The sequence below is a fragment of the Numida meleagris genome, chromosome Z (assembly GCF_002078875.1).
Source record: "Numida meleagris isolate 19003 breed g44 Domestic line chromosome Z, NumMel1.0, whole genome shotgun sequence".
Lineage (NCBI taxonomy): Eukaryota > Metazoa > Chordata > Aves > Galliformes > Numididae > Numida > Numida meleagris.
The window spans coordinates 51,608,467-51,628,154 of NC_034438.1; the positions used below are offsets into that span (position 1 = coordinate 51,608,467).

The 19,688-nt window shown below is 44.2% G+C and overlaps 1 protein-coding gene across 5 annotated transcripts in view; it reads right to left on the reverse strand.

The window, feature by feature from the left end:
* The window catches only part of GNE (glucosamine (UDP-N-acetyl)-2-epimerase/N-acetylmannosamine kinase), a 37,099-nt gene extending 17,814 nt beyond the window's left edge, over positions 1-19,285 (reverse strand). The window contains exons 1-3 of one of the 5 annotated variants that reach the window (XM_021379794.1): positions 19,141-19,285; positions 3,379-3,587; positions 1,159-1,610 (exon numbers count right to left, since the gene is read on the reverse strand). In XM_021379794.1, the coding sequence (XP_021235469.1) occupies positions 1,159-1,610; positions 3,379-3,587; positions 19,141-19,191 (712 nt within the window). In that variant the 5' untranslated portion in view covers positions 19,192-19,285. The other 4 variants (XM_021379795.1, XM_021379796.1, XM_021379797.1 and 1 more) reach the window with 4 other exon arrangements.

Here is a 19,688-nt window from a genome sequence, read left to right on the forward strand (position 1 = left end):
TCCATAGTCAGGGCAATGAATGAGATATCTTACATGTAAATTTCAGTGCTGCAATAAAACTCAAGGGATAACAGGAGGATCTAGCTTATTATTTGCCTCTCTAGGCATCACTCATAACTTTTCTCTCTCTAAAGCTCAACACACTGTTTACTTGCAGGCCTAGATCTAAATCTTTGCAGGTCTAAACCACAGCTGAGAGCTGTTCCCACATCTCTGTAAGTCTGTAATAACATGAAGGCTCTGAAGCTGCTCTTAACTTTCACTGATGGCAGCAAGAAAAGAATCTACCTGAAGGGCTGCTTCACAGCAGATTAGTAGGTTTGATGATTCTTACTGTGATTTGTGATTCTCATTATCACTCATTACTTGAGTTTTCTGCCAGTTCCCCAACATCATGCAAAGACTTCATTCCTCAGGCCATACTTATTTTTGCGTATATGTTAAACAACTTATCTGCTAGTCACCTACTGATCTAGTTAGATGCTACTTTCCAAGTACACAGGTTACTGCGCCATACAGGAGATTGCTTTGCCAAACACAACAAGAAAGCACACAAAAAAACAACATTTAGAGGAACTATTTTAAAGTAAATCAATACAAAACATCAAAAGTGTTCAGCACATATGGCCTCGTTACAATAAATTCTGCAAAGAAATGTTCAGAATATAAATTCACTCTATTCTTTTTAGATTAGTCCTAAATAGCTCTGATTCTGTTTTGACACACTCTTTACACCATGATAAGTATTCATGTAGGGAAAAGTCTATTTTTAAATTGTTCAGATCAGAGAAATTACCAATTTAAGAAGGTTTGGGGTTTGTTTCTTTTACTTTGAAAAAGGACCAGATTTGTCTGCTAAGACAGATTTGTAGTTTTTCTTATATACAGAATAAGGTCAAATGTAGAGAGAAAGCAATGGTAGATACTGGTAGCAAATACACTCTTTTTGTTTGTTTGTTCTTTCTTTAGAAGAAACAGGTTCATAATAAGATTCCATTAAACCCAAATCTACTAGTAATAAATCTGTCTTTCTTTGTTTCCCATCCATTTCCTAGAATCATTGGGCAATAGATCCCCAAGGCACCACAGATCATGGATAAAGAACTCAATGAGTTTGTCTAAAGTCCTATGAAAAACATAAGGAAGCAGATTGCTCACCCAGCCACACGCGTATAACACTCATGTAGTCCTTATTTTTGGCAGAGAGAAGCTTGTCATATGAAGGACAGCCTGCTAAAAGGATGCGATCGTGGTCTTCACACATGGCTATCAAATGCTGCTCTGCACTCCTTGTGCAGCACACGTGGTAATGGGCCAGTTTGGTTATGGCATGTCTAATAGAGTCGTCAATGGTCCCACTGACTTCCCCACCTTCAATGTGAAGAATGCGAATATTCATCAGGGCTGCAGATGTGGCTAGTGCCAAAGCATCAAATCTGTCACCATGAACTATCATTATGTCAGGTTTCAGGCGGTTCAGGACATCTGGTAACTTCACTAATGCGAGGCCCACTGATTCCACCATGGCTGCCTCATCCTCCCCTCTCACAATAGTGTGCAATCTTGTATGAATATCGAAGTCATCTTGTTCGATCATGCGATAAGTGTTCCTGAAGATAAGAGAGAAAGGGTTAGAAGAAACAGAACTTGGATTTACAGCAACACAGCTTGACAAAGTAATTGCATACTAGAACACTAGAATAGCTGTACTATGTTTGAACAAAGGCCTGCTTGTCAAGTCTCCCTCACCAAGGAAGCTAATCTTTAAGAATTTAATGGAACACTCTAGTCTATACGAAGATCACCCCTCCTACTCCAAGTCCATCAAGTTTTCTAGACACCTTTAATAAGAAGTTTAGCTGAGCATGTTCCAGAACTCCTCAGAAATTGAACTCTTTATTCATGTCTTTACAGAGACTACTGGAGAACAGACATGGCACATTTTCTTTTCTTAAAAGCTACTCCAGCTCTTCGCCAATATACATGCTTTGCTGGATAAATGTATAAATACAACAGGAAAAAATGAATAGCTGAAGACTGCTGCTTGCTTACACCTAAGAGAGAAAAAAAAAAAAGATGCTTTCTCATTTTTGTCTTCAACCTGTCTGATACATTCATTGTCCTAATCAAAAGGTTACACTTATAAATTAATTTAAATCAGACTGGCACAATACAAAATCCTCTTCAGACAGTGAAGCAGGACTGGCTTATTTTTCCAGCCTGACCAAACGCCAACCTGGCAAGAGGTTTTTTTGTTTGTTTGTTTTTTAAATCAGGCTAGTTTTAAGGTATTGAATTCACCTTACCATATTCTGGATGAAAACAATGGCCAGTGCAAAGCAAGAAACAGAGCACAACACTGAGAACGGGCAGCAGTTACATTTTCTCTCTTAGCAGTCCGAGATAATAAAACTTTCCGTGACCTCACAGTCAAATCACACCTTAACTTATAAAGTGCCAAAATTGCTAGTTGGGAAGTCCAGTAAGTGCTTTTACTTCAAGGTAAGCATAACATTTCTAAAAGTTTAACAATGCTTGTACACTGAGACCATTATGCTAACACCTTACTTCAACTTGTAAAGTGTTTTCCTATCATTTTAACTTTCTGAGCCCAATCTGATAAAGGCATCTGGAGCAAAACCAAACAGAAACAACCCCAGCAAAAGTATGCATGTTCTTCCTTCTGTGTTCCTCCTTTCCCTCAGCAGATAGGAGAATGCTCACCTGGGATATAGGAAGTTCTTACAAAGGAAAGGAGCAGGAATAAGACTTTCCATCTTCCCAGGCAGGTAATCTGTTTACTTACACAGTATTTTGAAGGGGACCGTAATCTCTCCTGCCAAATGATATCTAATACCTCTACTACCTCTAGTTACTCATTTTGTAAGACAGAGATTACCCTATGCTGCTTTCTTCCCCTGCAATCCTGGATGTGAGAACTAACAGTATTTCCCTGTGATACCAATTACACAAAGACTATCCAGTAAGTATGTAAATTACAAGAGCTTCAACTTAGAATGACTGCAAGTTATCTTTTTGCCATGAAAATTAAAAACTGTAACACATTTTCAATTCACAATCATCAGATTCTTAGGTAAGCCTGAATGAACTGAATTTCTCACTTCATTAGAAACTTTGTTGAAAACCTCAGTTCCAGCATCTACACAAAACTTTCTAAAATTAAAAGAGTGATATGAAAAAAAAAGCAATCTTAGAAGAAGCTGAAAAATGAAATAGGAAATATCTATTATGTCTGAAAAACTATGTTTAAAATTGTGTTATGTGCTTTCATGATGACAAGGATTTTGTGACCTAGCACTCATGATTGTATTGTCAACACTGCAGAAACAGAATGGGAGATACAAAAATCCACCTTACCCATAATCATCAATCAAGTGGGAACCAAGCACTACGACATCAAGCTCAAAGAACTGTGGTTCTGCCTTAATACCAAACATAATGGGAGCTAATTTTGAATAATCAGCACGGTTGCAAGTAGCAACACAAACACGAAGTTTGTGGTTGTTTCCATTCTTCTCCATGTCTTCTTTCTGTTTCTGTTTTGAAAGATTCTTGAAATACAGTTCCTGAAAAATAAAGGAATAAATAAATAGAAACGATTAGTAACAATCTTTATAGCAAATAAATGGCTCACTTTATGAACAGCATATGTAACTGCAGCCCAGAAGTATAGACACATACTGCCTTACCCTCTGATAGCAGACAACTGATACCCTACAGTACTTATCATTAAAAGATTCCAGAAAAAAAGGTTGTTTTTTTATGTATCTAAAACTCACTATTTTAATATCTTCTATAAGTAATACACATTCTGTATGAACAACATTTAAATATTATGAAGTTCAACTGTAATTCTTGAATTCTGGAACACTGGAAAAGGAAGCAGGCAATGCAGAAAAACTACAAAGCTGTTGTCAGCTTGCGCAGGCAGAAAACTGGAAGGGCCAAAGCTCAGCTGGAACTCAATTTAGTTATTAAAGTCAAAGACAATAAAAAAATGCTTTTATAAATACATCAGCTGCAAAAGGAGGATTAAAGAAAACCTCCATCCTTTATCGGATGAGGGAAAATGCAGTGATGAAAGATGATGATAAGGCTGAGATACTTAATGACTTTTTGCCTGCTTTTATTAGGAAGGCTAATTGTTCCCATGATACCCAACCCCCTGAGTTGAAAGATGGTGACAGGGAACAAGATGAAGCACCTATAGTCCTATGAGAATCAATAGGTAACCTATTACAACTTTTTAATATTCATAAATTCATAGGGCTGGATGGGATTCATCCATGGGTACTCAAGAAGGTGGTGGAAGCACCCACCAACCCACTCTCAATAATTTATTGGCAGTCCTGGCTAAATGTGGAGGTCTCAGTTGACTGGAAGTCAGTGAACGTGACTCCAGTCTGTAAGAAAGGCAATAAAGAGGATCAAGGGAACTACGGATCTGCCAGTCTCATCTTGGTAATGGGAAAGGTTACAGAGCAGATCCTCGTGAAAGCAGGCATGGAACAACTGAGAGATCAGATGCAGCCAACATAGCTTTATGAAAGGCAGGTCCTGCCTGACTAATCTGATCTCCTCCTATGACAAGATGACCCACTCAGCAGATGAGGGAAAGGCTGTGGATGTTGTCTACCTGAATTTTAATGAAATGTTTGACACCATCTCCCACACTATTCTCCTGGAGAAACTGGCTACTCATGGCTTGGACAGATGTACAGTTAGCTGGGTGAAATGACTGGATGGGTGGGCTCAAAGAGCAAATGGAGATCAGTCCAGTTGGTGGCTGGTCAGCAGTGACGTTCTCCATTGATCAGTTATGGAGCTAGTTTTATGATCTGGATGAGGAGATGGAGTGTACCCTCACTAAGTTTGTTGACAATACCAAGTCAGGCAGGAATACTGATTTGCTTGAGAGCAGGAAGGGTTTCCAGAGGAATCTGGTTAGACTAAGTCAATGGGCCAAGTCCACTTGTATGGCATTCAACAATACTCAGGGAGTTAAAGTAAATCTAGCTGGAAACCAATCACTAGTGGGGTTTCTCAGAGCTCTATTTTAGGGGCAGTTCTCTTTAATGTTTCTGCAAATGACTTGGATGCAGGACTCAAAGGAACACTAAGTGAGTTTGCTGATGACACTAAATTGGGAAGAACTGTTGATTCCCTCAAGGGTAGAGAGGTCTTGCTGAGAAACCTTGACAAACTAAAGTTCTGAGCAATCACCAGCCACAAGAAGTTTAAGAAGAGCAAGTGCCAGATTCTGCACCTGGACAGGGCAGTCCTGGATATACGTGACTAGGGGATGAGAGGTTGAAGAGCAGCCCCACAGAAAGGGATCTGGACGTTCTGATTGATGGCAAGTTGAATGTGAAGTAGCATTGTGCCCTAGCAGTCCAAAGGGCTAACCATACCTTGGGGTGCACCAGGCCCAGCGCTGACACTGGGTAAGGGGAGAGGTTGTCCCCTCTGCTCTGTGCTATGCAGCCTCACCTCCAGCACTGACTGCAGTTTTATGTCCTTCCTTCATTGTGCTCACATCTATTAGAGAACATCCAGAGGAGGGCTACAAAGATAGTGAAAGGTCTAGAGGGGAAAATGTATGAGGAGCAGCTGCAGTCCCTGGGTGTGCTCAGCGCAGAGCAGAGGAGCTGAGGGGAGGCCTCATGGCGGCTGCAGCTCCGGACAGGGAGAGTGGAGGGCAGCGCTGAGCTCTGCTCTCTGTGACAGCAACAGGGCCTGAGGGAACGGCATGGAGCTGTGTCAGGGGAGGGGCCAGTGGGGGTTGTGGAAAGGGACTGCACCAGAGAGCAGTGAGCATGGAATGGGCTGCCCAGGGCAGTGGGCACAGCCCCAAGCTGCCAGAGATAAAGGACTATTTGGACAACTCCTGTGTGCATTCAGGAGTTGGACTTGAACATCCTTGTGGGTCGCTTCCAATTTATGAACATTAAGTGACACGTCCTGGTCATGGGTCAAAACAACCCCAACAGGTTTGGAGAAGAGCAACTGGAAAGCTTATCAGCAGAAAAGGACCTCAGAGTTCTGGTCAACAGCTGCTGGAACATGAGCCAACAGTGTGCTCAGGTGTCCAAGAAGAAGGCCAATGGCATCTTGGCCTGTATCAGAAATAGACACCAGCAGGAGCAGGGAAGTTACTGTCCCCTTGCACTGGCGAGACCACAGCTTGAATGTTGCATTCAGTTTTGGGCCCCTTTCTACAAGAAGGATATTAAGTTACAGAGAAGCGTTCAGAGAACAGCAATGAAGCTGGCGATGGGACCAGAAAACAAGGAGTTAGGAGAACTGACTGAGAGAATTGGGTTGCTTAATCTGGAAGAGGCTGAAGTGAGACTCCATCATTCTCTCAAAGTACCTGAAAGGAGGTTGCAGTGAAGATGGTGTTGGTCTCTCTTCTCAGGTGGCAAGCGATAAACACAAGCAAAAAGCCTCAAGTTGTGCCAGGGGGATTTAAAATAGATACTAGGAAGAATTTCTTCCTCAAGAGTGTGATCAAGCATTGAGACAGGCTGCCCAGAGAAGTGCTGGAGTCCTCACCCCTGGAGGTATTTAAGACACATGTAGAGGCATAACTAAGGGAGATGGTTTAGCAACCAGATTTGGTAGGTCAGGTTGCTGACTGGACTATATGATCTTGAAGTTCTTTTCCAGTATAGATGATTCTATAATTCTAAACAGTAGAATGACTTTCCCCTATTCAAATGGAAACTTTTAGGTAGGAAAATTATTAGTGCATTAGTAAATCAAAGAAAAAAATATATTCTAAAACTGCAGAATGGAACAAACTTCTAAGAGATACATTCACTGATACTCTGTGAACAAAAAGAAAATTCTTGCTCCAGTCAGTTTATGTATCTGTGAAACACACTTCCTTGAAATAAAGTGAGTTAAATATTGACTCCTAATCCCTTTCATACTGTGTTGCAGGCCAAAGTACATCAAGATATTAAATAACACAACATTAGGTTAGGTTACAGTAAGACAACAATTTTTGGAGATAATAATGACAATAATCATTGGTTGATTTGGAGTCTATTTTTGGTTGCTGTTGTTTATTTTTTAAAATGGGTTTTAACAATTAAAATTTCCCAGGAATTGAATACTTTAAAAAAAAAAAAACATCAGCAGTTACGTAACAAGACATTTCCTCTAATGGACTCTTCCAACCTCCTAAATAGCTGATTAAATTTTGTAATTGTGTTTAATGTTTACCTATCCCATGTTTACGATTTTACCTTGCTCTTTTCAGTTGTTTCAGCAATTGGGAAAAACCAAAAAGCTTCACAGAGAAAGAAAAATCCATTAAAAAATATATAGGTACCCAAATTACACCACCGCCTCCCTCTCTCCCCTCAACACATACCACCGTTTTGGTGATGAAGAATATCAGATCAGGTATGGGTTTGTAGTTCTCCTTCTGAAAATAACTGGATTTTAAATAAGTACTGTCCTTGGGGTATGAAATCTAATGCTATGTCAGATTTTTACCGCATTTTAGTGGCAAGTAAACTGGAGGTGCCTTTTTCCAGCTTAACGCACAAGGATTGCTCATCTCTGACACAGATATAGCAGTATCAATCTCTCTACCCATTTTGATAGCTAGGGAAGCTCTTCCTAAGCAGCTGCTGTGCAAGCATGACAATAACACTGACTGTCTGATTTCATGCTCCTTTATGTTTAATTTTTGGTTTTTACAGTGCAATAGACCTTTGCTGTGGGGAAAATACACAGGAAATTACTTCTGCAAGGTCTTCGCCATTATGGAAGGCTCAAATCTTATACTTTCACAGAAGACTCGAGGTTAGATGACAGTCTGGGGTTGCATGCTGTGCACTACACAAATAATGCAAAAGAAAGAGGTTTTCAGCTTTCTCACATTCTGACATCAAAATAGTTCTCCCTTAGCTGCTTCTCCATTACTGACACTATTTCGTAGTTATTTCTCCAATTCCATCTTATAAACAGGGAAAAATAAAAATCACATTTTTTCCAGTGAATTTTTAAAAGAAAGTCCATTAGGCTATTATGGCATCCTACCCTCATGCTATTTAAAAAAATCATCAATTTTTCCAAGTTCTCCCTATTTTTCATGCATATTAGACTTTATCACATATAACAAAAAAATGTACATACATTTTGCATAATAGTCATGTTAGGACTATCAGAAATCCATCCCAAGCTGTCAATGGTAAAAGATATTTCTAGTTTCCACTTGCAATCCATTAGGGCTCTGTGAAACTATAACTGGCATGGTGATGTTTGTTTTTTTTTTCTAGGATCACTCTGTCAGTCACGATTTACCTTTGAGAATGAAAGAAGAGTGGCAAAAAGCAATGACAGCTGCCATAACTGAGCTCATCAGAAATGGCTTTTCTCATTTACCCTTGCAAAACAACAATGCCAACCACCTTAAGCAGACCAAATACAACTTGGATCTTCAGCAATTTATTCTTATGACAAATTAAGCTGAATTCTATAAATTCAGCCACAAATTAATAGATAGTATTTGTTCTACTGTGAGCCCTTACATTCGTATTTTCATTAGAACCTCGCTTAAGAAGTACTGTGTTAATTAAATACTGGTTTACACTTTCAGATGATAATACTTCAAACAAATTACTTCCTCCCGCTAAAACTTCCGCAGTTATGTGTTAGATAATGGCTATTTTAATTTGATCTCATCTTTCTTTTTGTCTACCAGGCTAGAAATATTTTAAGCATACATATGGTGATCAGTCCCTCATACTGAAAATGGGAGGAAGAGTGCCCGCAGACTCCCAGAGCCACGTCAGATTAGGTCAGGGTGCATGTTACCCTTTATCACCGCGTGCAACCTTGAACCACATCACCAGCAGTCAGACCCAGCAGCACCACTGCCCTCCCAACTCTAGGCCAACCTCTTTAGGAGATGCTTCTGAGCAGGACATCCTAGCTCCGCACGTGTAAAAACAGCTACAAACTGAAATGAAACCACATCGAAGATGTGAAACCAACATCCCTAACGGGTGTCTTGGAAGCTGCACGAATGACGTTCTGATGATTAGACACAAACCTCTCACAAGACTCCCGTGTATGCTGATGCACACGTGTTCCACACAACACATTCCATGTTAATGTTGGCTACAGCCAACATTAAGTTTTGGGCAGCCCCAAAGCGGAAGTATTTTTAGTACCCTGCTAACCCTCCGCAGCACAAGTTTAACAAACAAACCGGAGACAGCCAGGCCTCGGTGCAGGCAGACGTTCTCCTGCTGCCAGGCTGACGCATGCTTTCCTGAACGCCGCAGACACTCCCCTACCTACACGACCCGCCGCAATCCGAACCGAACCATCCGCTGGCTGACGGCCCCCAGCATAGGGGAGGCGCTCCTCCCCGCACGTTCGCTCCTCTTTTCCTCGCGGACCCGCCGCTTCACCGGGGCCCGCATGGCGCCGTGCCGCTTCCTCCCCGCGCATCCGCGCCCACGGCCGCCGCGCTCAGCCCCGCGGTAACCGCCCGCACGCGCGGGCGGCGCGACCCCCCCCGTCTGCGGCAGACCCTCGCCCTCCCCCACGCTCCACCAGCCCACGCGACGCATGCGCGCCCGGCCGGCGATGCGCCCGGAGGCGCCGCTCCGCCACCGGCTGCCCGCACCCCTCTCCGCGTCGCGGTGCGGCCCGGCCGCTCGCGTAAGGCCCACCCGGCGGTCACCTCGCCCGGCGGCCCCCTCACTCCGCGCCGCGCTGAGGCCCCAGTGGCGGTGCTGGAGCCGCACGCATAGCAGCCCCGCCCACGGTGGGCGGCCCGGGTGTTAATTCTGCTGAGAGCGCCTGACTTTCATCCCGTTGGCTCCACTGGCAGTGTCGTGATGGAGCTGGTTTAAAACCTGCCTCCAGGTGTTACTCATCACCTATGTGTTTCAGATCACTGTAAGAGACACCTCATTTTCGCAGGCTGGGTCTGACCTGGATCTGGGTTCAGTTCCTCAGCAGCACCTGCCGAGGATGTTTTGCTATGGAAGCAACTAAATAAAATGTTGCAGTGCCTCATAATCCTAGTCAAAGGAGGCTTCTTCGCTGTCGTTTTTCTCCCTCTGATGGATCTCTCATTAGTGCAGCTGAAGCCTGAGAAGCTGACAGACTGATGTGGCAGGGCGATCTATCCTCAGACACTTACAAAATACCAAGCTCATGTCACATTCATCTCTTTGGCACCTACATTCTGACAGTTCTTCAGTCCAAAGTGTATCTTCATTCATCCACCCACGAGGGCTGCCCTCCCCCTATTTTATGATATTGGCCCATGCCATCAGAGGCAGATGTTGGCGGTACGGCAGTAGAGGTTGAACCTTCCCACCAATATCCCGTTACATGTTGTTGCTGTGTGACAGATGGCAGCAGAGGGGCACTCTGACAGAGTGGCTTCTAACATGGAAATGCAGATGAAGCAAAGGTCTGTCACGGAATTCCTCTGTGCAGAAAAAATGGCAATGCTGTTGGCATTTATTTACACTTGGTGAACTTTTATGGAGACCAAACAGTGGATGTCACACATTGAGGTGGTGTGTGGTACGTTTCAACAGTAGTGACAGTGATGTGAAAGACAAGCCATGTTCCAGATGGCCACGCACAGCTGTCACACCATGACATGAAGAGCATCTTTATCAGCTCATCATCTACCAAATAGGTAGATTATGAACAGAGCTGAATATTGGCTTCCATGCATTGGAAACAATGGTTGCAACATCAGAATAGCGCACAGTTTGCACCCGGTGCATCCCACAAATGCTCACACAGGAACAGAAAGAACACCATATGCCAGTTTTTCTGGACCTACTGAACCAATACAAGGCTGAAGGTGACCATTTCCTGGATCACATCATTACCGGTGACGACAGGTGGTATCATCACTATGAGCCAGAGTCAAAGTGGCCATTCACTGAGTGGTGACGTGTGAATTCCTCATCAAAGAAAAGGTTCAAGACACAGCCCTCAGTGGGTACAGCGATGTACACTGTTCTGGGGGATAGGAAAGGAGTGATCCTTCTGGATTTCCTGGAATCTGGACAAAGCATCAGCTCTGACTGCTGCATCATGACACTGACTAAGCTGAAGGCTCGAATGTCCAGAGTCAGATCAGAGAAGGAAACAACCTTTATCTTGCAATGCAATAGCACCAGGCCTCATACCAGTTTGAAGACTGTGGAGCACATTGCCTTGTCTGGACTGTCCTACCACACCCACCATATAGTTAAGCACGTTTTAACTGACATCTGTTAGGGCTGATGAAAGATGAACTGCGTTGGCAACATTTTCCTAGCAACGATGTTGCCTTCACTGGTGCAAATGGTTACAAGCGCAGCAAGCAGCATTTGCCCATCACTGGTAAAAAGCACAGCTATTGGTGGGGACTATGTTAAAAAAGACTGTTTTGTAGCTGAGCATTTGCTGTTTGAAATAGTGTTGTTGTGCTCTTCGTTGTAGTTTTCTTGTAAATAAATAGGAGACATTACTTTCAGATCGACCTACATAATATGTGTTACATCCCTTCTGCTTTCAATTTCAGCTTATCAAGAAAGATTTACCTTAGTAGTGCCTCCTGTGGGCAACACAGCTAAAAGAAAATAAAGGTAAGGAACAAGAGAGGTTGTACTCCTATCCCCTTACTAGGGAAAAAAAAGTTGCCTTTTCTTACAAGGTTTTGAGGAACAAGTATGGATATTTTCAACTATGAAACATCTTAAGTGGCTTTTGTGGCAATTTATTAAAGAAGGAAACAAATAAACAACAACAACAAAAAATCCATTGAAGGCAAGACTTGTCTTTGGGTGTATTTCAAATTCTGCTTCAAATTGACTGTTTCCAAGAAAGAGAGAAAGAACATCTGACAGTAACGGGAGATGGGCTTACTTCTTTTCAGAGAGAGCATGCTTGTTGCTTAGGATTCAAACAGAAGGACCTTCTGATCATGTCCTTTGACTGCATCTGGCTTAGAGATTGCGCTGTTTGGAAAGCCATCCTGAGTGAGGTGGCAGATACAGACTGTGGCCTGCACCCAAGACAAGGGACCTGTCAGTGCCTGGCTGCACTGTCATACCAGAGATGGATAGCGTGGGCTGACGCTCAGTGTCACTGCCTTCTGCACGGAGGTTATCTCCTCCCACCCAAAAGCAAAGGAATATGTCTTTTTAAATCAATATCTACATCAAGTGTAGGTGTTACCTCTTTCCTTAATTCTCCATTTACATGTTTTATTTATGTCAAAACCAGTTACTGAGTATAAGGAAGTGAAAACTCAGTCTAAGATTTTCACAAGTAACCAGAAGCAGCTGTGCATGTCCTTGTGCATTGTGCCACCAAAAATGTATGAAAGAGCTTGAATATTACAGGTAAGGGCATAGTGCTTCTAGGAGAGCTTGTCCTTCTGACGCAGCCATTATTTCTGATGAAAGTGGTGGCCACAAGCATTCAGCTGCCGTCAGTGCACTCTGTTATGAATATACCTCATAGGAAAAGACTGGGTAACACCTACTATATGACACAAGGAGAATATAAGCTGATGCACAGAGCAGGAAAAGCATAACAAGATACTGCCTTTCTGCATTTTCTTGTTTGTTCTTTGCAAAATTACCAGATGAGCAGTGCACGGTCAATACTTATTGTAAGCAACCACAGCAGTTTTAGCTAGGTCAGTATCACCACAGCATGGGCCTGCAACTTGTATCTGATGTTTCAGAGAAAGGGGAGAAAAGGAAGATGAGAGGAAGTCATTTATGCTATGCAAGATTTGGGGCTTTGTTTCCTCCTCCTCACAGCACAGATCTCTCACATCTTTGCACAGTTTAACAGATAGATGATATGGACGTTGGTAAGGTTGTTAGGCACAGAATTTCTTGCCAAGGGAGAGGAAATCCCCAAATATCTGAAAATTGGAGAAGATATGTTAAAATGAGGTCCATCAAAACCCCAGGTAAGGAGAATTGAGATTCTCATTGAAGTTACAGGAATTGGATAAAGATATCACAAGATGGTAGAGTCGCCAGTGTTCTGTAACAGATCAACAACCTCTTTCTTACTAGGACAATAAAATATGGTGGTTTCTGGTGGTTTATTATATGATTTATATTTACCTATAAAATTTGAATCAGGTTTCCAGTATCTTGCTAGAGTAGTAGGATGCAATAGATGCATGGCATGAAAGGCAGCCTCTGTTCCAGCGGACTCTTTGATTGAGGAGGGTTAAGACAGCACCTATCTAAAATCCACACAAAAGAGTGCTGATGACTTCAATGTGATTTTTATCATTTCATTCAATCTCTGATGACTTGAGCCTTCATCTTCAACTTAAAGAAACTTTACACAACTTTTTTTTTTCCCCCCACCCTGTCTCTCTAAAAATAAAACAGTGGAACCGACCCACTTTCTGCTGCCATCACATGATTCACTCTGCTTGTGTGATCAATCCAGTGCTTCAAGGGTCTGTTTTCTTTACTTGGGTTAAAAGGTCTTAAGGATGTGGTTTGTCTCTTTCAAGTTCCACTCGTGTTCACTTCTGCTAGAATAAACATGATTGCTATTGCTGATTCATGCTTGTTGACACACATCAAGCATCCACTAGGGGATACAGCACACTTCAAGCAGGCTTTGAAGCAGCTGGGGTTGAACAATGACGGCAGCCTTGCTGGGGTGATGCCTGTAGCAGGATTTTCAAGCAGGACAGCACAATGCAGTCTTCTGAAGCCTGCACTGTCTAAGCCTCAGATCAGCAGAGAAGACAGTCTACTTAAAACTGGCTGAGGTGTGTTTGAACAGGAATGAATACAGCCGCTGCTCTTACTTGAGAGTATTTGGACAAAAGCTAGCGAGGAATCAACTTGGTTGCAAGCTGTTGTCATTAGGTAAGAACAGGAGTAAGTCTGTGAACAATCAGGTTCCAGTTTTCACCTCAGCTTCATTTGGGAGAGGTATTTGTCAGGCAGGCTTGGTCAAGGAAAAGGTGCAGAAGAAATGGCCAAGTTAGCTGGATGCAAATGCCTCTCAGAGAACAAAGCTAAGTTCTTCTGTTAAGCTTTCTCACTCCTTGACACTCTGGGCTTTTATCCCAACTTGTTAATTCTCTTTAAGAGGCAAGGTTACAAAGCATAGCTTGATCTTCTATCTGGCTTTCAAACAGAAGCTAAAGCTGCATCATTTCTCCTTCATGCATGCTGTATTATCACAATCTTAAAGACGTAAGATACCAAAATTATGATCTGCCAGTAGTGCTGTGGCTCTAATCTCATGTTCCACTTTCCACCCAGCACTGGCCCTCACCCAACCTTCCTTTCAGTGATAGAATGGTGCTGGGCATTTTCGTCCCAATAGCTGCAGAGACTGAGGGCAGATTGGGCTCCCAACCAAGAGAGTAGCTGCTGTGCATGTGAGTCTGTGCAGGCTTGAAAGCTCCAACAAAGGTGCAGAGATGTGCTGCCATGGAGCAGGAAGTGCAACAGGCCAAAAGCTAGGAGGAGAGGGAAGGAAGCAGAAATGCACATCTACTGACAGGACTGCCTTATTTTTCCCACTTACAATTGACATGTGATATTGAAAAGAATATTAAATGGCTGGCAGTGAGGAATGTTGCAGCACTGAACTCTGTCTTTCTGTCAGTATTAATAAACACTTCCTGCACTGTGAGCAGGTCTAGAGGTTTCCACTTGTTCTTCTTGCCCAGTTAGAACATAAGTTTTTACAGCTTTCTTATAGCTTCTATGGTGCCACAACGTCCTACTTGCTTGCAACTCTGTTTTCAGTGAGACTATTTGATGACAAATATGCGGTAGACCATAATTCCTAATTTTAAGGGGGGTTAATACTACTACATAGTTACAAATAAATTAATAATAGATAATGCTCAGATCTAGACTAAAGAATAATACAAGGAAACATGTATTTCTTTTTTTCCATGGTAAAATTTCTTCGCGTAATTTGTGAACTTCTAATTTGACTGTTAGCTCTACAAAGACAAAAAAGAAAATGTGATTGTAAAGGTGGTTATGCTACACAATACAGACAATTTGTAATTTCAGGACAGCTGATGAAATTTTTAAAGACAAAATATAAAATGTGCAAAGAAGTGAAGAAACTTTTTCTTCTTCTTCTTCTTCCTCTTCTTCTTCTTCTTCTTCTTCTTCCTCTTCTTCTTCTTCTTCCTCTTCTTCTTCCTCTTCTTCTTCTTCTTCTTNTTCTTCTTCTTCTTCTTCCTCTTCTTCTTCTTCTTCTTCTTCTTCCTCTTCTTCTTCTTCTTCCTCTTCTTCTTCCTCTTCTTCTTCTTCTTCTTCTTCCTCTTCTTCTTCTTCTTCTTCTTCTTCTTCTTCTTCTTCTTCTTCTTCTTCTTCTTTTGTTTCTGTTGTTTTCACTAAGAAATGGGCAAATCCTCCTGACTTGGAAGCTTGTAACATACTGGGTTCCATTGGCTGAGTTATGCAAGCATCATTTTTATTTGTTGACTTTTAAAGCAATCTTAAATCCTACACTATTAAATGGCTGTTACCTGTTCTTGAAATAATTTCATATTTTTCATTTGAAGATGCTTGCAGAGATGCTGTGGAAGGCTCAGATGACAGTCAAAAGCACAGCATTTTCTGCATCAAGCACTATATGAAAGTACATTTTTGTTTTTAATTCTGGGTCAGGGATAAAACAACCTCATTTTTTGTTTGGAATATCTATAGCCCCCATTTTCATTACAAGCAATCTCCAGAAATGGTTTTGTTTTCCAAACAACAAACAAAAGTTGAGGAAAAGTAAAAACAAGCACACAAATTTAAAAGAGGCACTATAGCTGAGGACTGTGCAAAAAGCCTGCCGCAGACCTTCTGTAAACACGTTTCTCTTAGACAGGAAGCCAGGACCTTGTAAATGACGAAGAGCGAAGCTTTAGAGTTCAGGATGACATTTAGAAAGGGAAAAAAAAAAAAAAAAGCAACTCTTATGGTAAATGGTAATTTACTTATTTCCTTCCTTCCTTTAGATAGTTATCTGAAACAGAAAATCACATCTAAAGTATCTGAGTAATGATCAGTGGTTATTCTTAGTTAACTTCCAGGACAGTCTCATTTTCTCAGCTGGACTTCTATGCATGGTATTTCATTAGAGCTTTGATTTAGTACTGAATGTTTGAATGAACGATGGTCTCAAATTACAAAGTAAAAACAACTGCTAAAATATTCCCTGACTTTGTGGGAAAGGCAGCGCTCCCAATAGGTGCTCTAACCTCCACAGGCTGTGCTGAGGCTCTCTGGGAAAAGCCATACACCTGGAACACCACCCGCGACAAGCAGCCTATTTTCCCAAGGTGAGCTGCGTGCCAGGATGTAGAAGGCCACCCAGAACCATATAGTTACAGACACCTTCTGATCAGCTTGGCTGCAGAGGCAGTTATGTTAGAAATCAGCACAAGCGTCCCTGCCTTTGACTAAGGAGGCTCTGCCTGTGCTTTCTAAAACCCCGGCAGGCAGTTCTGGAGTACTGACACTGTGTAGCATGCTCTCATGCCTCATGCTAAGTCCTGTGAGCCATTTCATTCTTTTACAATAGAATTATGAGAAAAATGTGGCAATTGGAACAGGATTTTCAAACGGATGTTTTGCATTTTTAAAGCGAGGTACTTAGTGGGAAGATCACCACGACCAACTTCCACCATATGGAATTATGCAGGTTTACAAAAAATATTAGAGGGATCCTTGACTCTGCCCTAGTCTCATTTTTATGTAATGCATAAAAATCCCCTTTTCTTGAGCATCACCGCATTGATGGGATTCTCAGTTCCTTAATTATTTCCCACAGTGTGGGCTGCCAACTGTCTCACTAGCTAAATTCTCCAGGCTGCAGGTAGTCTTGTTAAATGTAAAATGGCAAAGGAGTAATGGAGCAGAGGTGAGGATCTTTCTGGTGGGAGATCAAAAGTCAAGAAGTCCTCTCAGTTTTTGTGTAGTAACATTCTACTTTAAACCCTGGGGGGACTTCTGTTGCCTTCTGTTGCCATCTGTGCTGCTCATTTCCTTGTTATGAATGGGGAGCTTTGTTAAGGTTAGTTCCTATCTCTACATTGGTTTACTCTTTTCAGTCTCTGATGTCATGACACGATGGTGTCATCTTTAAACTTAGGGCACCGTGGGGAAACACAGCTAGAAGAGGTCAAAAAAACTATGTCAAAGAATTTTTTTACTTAAAAATAAGGACTACGGACACATTTTCAGTGCTTGTGGGAAATCTACTTTTTTAAAGTCTAGATCTTAGATGGATGCCATCACTGAAAGGTATCCAGGATGATGTTATTTCTCAGCACCTGCAGATCTCACGGAGACCGGGAGCCAGATCTGAGCTCAAGGCTGGCTGGGAGGCAAGAGGAAAGCCAGGATGTGTAAAGACACACTTCAGAGAAAGAGGTATTTCTAGACAACATGGTAAGACATTCAGATTCAAACAGGACAAGACCCCTTTGCACGTACAGGTGCAGGTTTTGCACTTTGGCAGACATCACAGAATCACAGAACCATAGGGGTTGGAAGGGACCTCTGGAGATCACCTAGTCCAACCCCCTGCTAAAACAGGTTCCCTACAGTAGGTCGCAAAGGAGAGCCTCCAGGCAGGTTTAGAATATCTCCAGAGAAGGAGACTCCACAACTGCTGTGGGCAGCCTGTTCCAGTGCTCTGTCACCCTCACAGTAAAGAAGCTTTTCCTCATGTTCAGATGGAACCTTTTGTGTTCCAGTTTTTGCCCATTGCCCCTTGTTTCATTGCTGCACAACACTAAAAAGAGCCTGGCCCCATACACTTGACAACTGCCCTTCAGTACTGATAAGATCCCCTCTCAGCCTTCTCTTCTCCGGGCTGAACAGGCCCAGGTCTCTCAGCCATTCCTTCAACAGGAGATGCTCCAGACCCCTCATCATCTCTATGGCCTTCCATTGGACTCTCTCTGGAAGTTCCCTGTCTTTCTTGAACTGAGGAGCCCAGAACTGGACACAGTATTCCAGATGTGGCCTCAACAGGGCAGAGCAGAAGTGGGGCGATCACCTCCCTTGACCTGCTGGCCATGCTCTTTTAAAAATGCAACACAAGATACCATTGGCTTATGACCAACCTATTGTCCACCGACACAACCAGGTCTTTCTCTGCAGAGCAGATCTCCAATGTCTTTTCCGCATCCTTCCTGCATGCAGTCATTTCTTCTGATCACACGCAAAAAAAGGACGGACAGCCATTGAACCTGCTCTACAAGTGGTACTGAGAGACCAGCGGTAACCACTTAGAGCAGAGCCAACCCTGTGCTGGGAGTGCTGCCCAACAGGAAGAAGCAGGGACCGGCCTGGGGCTTAGTGGGCACCTTGAACACCCTGGGGACACCTTGTAAGACCCCACGGCTCAGCGTCCCGTTCTCCCTCTGTTTGCCTCTCTTCTGCCTTTCCCTCAGTGCCACTTTCACTTCACTTCTGTTAGCTGAACGCCTTCAGAGAAAACCTGCCCAGAAATACTGCCCCACGGAGATGAAGCTCCCTGTCACTCTGCCGGCATGCACAGCCCCACTCCCACCCACTGTCCATAACCTGCTTGGGATGTGAATCCTCCAAGGCTTTGCATCTTTCTTTTCAGTGTTCCCCTACAGACCACCGGGCACAATGGGGCCATACCTCATTGCCACCAGGACAACAGCAAAACAGATGTAGTGATTGATAACCCTAGAACCTAACATCCTGAAACCTTGTCTGACAGCCCTCCAAGCGCTGACCCCAACGCGAGGGAGCCTAAACCCAGCACATCACCAAACAGCACGCGGGTAAGTCACAATAAAGACGGTGCCGGCTCAGTGAAGGCTGCCAGCTCCTAAACCCTAGCACGGACTACCCAGCAAGGCTGATGCCGCGCAGCACGGCGGACCTCCCGGCACGGCCGCCAACATCCCACGCGACACGCGGGGGCCGGGGGCTCCGCGGCGCGTCCCGTCCGCCCGGTGCCGGCCCCGCGGAGACCAGGCACGGCATCTCGGGGCGTCGCCCCGCTCCCGGGGGCTCCCCGCGGCCCCCACACCGCCGCACCCCCCTCCCCCGCGGGCTGCGCGGAGCCGCGCCGCTGACTTACATGGGGGCCTTGGGCGGGCGGCTCCCGGCGCGGCGGCACGACGGTGCCCATGGCCGAGCCGCTCGCCGCCGGCGCTGCCGCTGCCAGGCCGAGGGAGCAGAGGGAACGGGAGCGGCACCCTAAGCCGGGGGCCGCGGCCGCGCTGGAAGCGCCGCCCCGAAGGGCGGAGAGGAGGGAGGGAGGGAGGCGCGGGAGAGGGAGGGGGCGCGGCGGGGGCCGTGGCTGAGCCTCGGGGTCCTCGAGCGGGTCCGAAGATGTGCGGCCGGGCCGTGCCGCGCGGCACTGGAGCCTTCCTCCGCTCCGGGAGCCGGGACGAGGGGCGGAGGGGAGGGCTGGGAAGGCGGACGGCGCAGGGGTGTCTGCGGGGTGCCACTGACACCTCGCGTGGTGGCGGTGCCGGGATACCCAGAGCCCAGCAGGGTGGTAGGACCCGCGGCTCGCTCGGGGCAAGGTGCTTGGAAAGCAAAGGCTGCATGGCATCTGCATCAAACAGCAGCGCTTCCAAGTGCAGGTCCGGGAGGCAGCAGCAGCAGCGCGGGCTTCGGGAG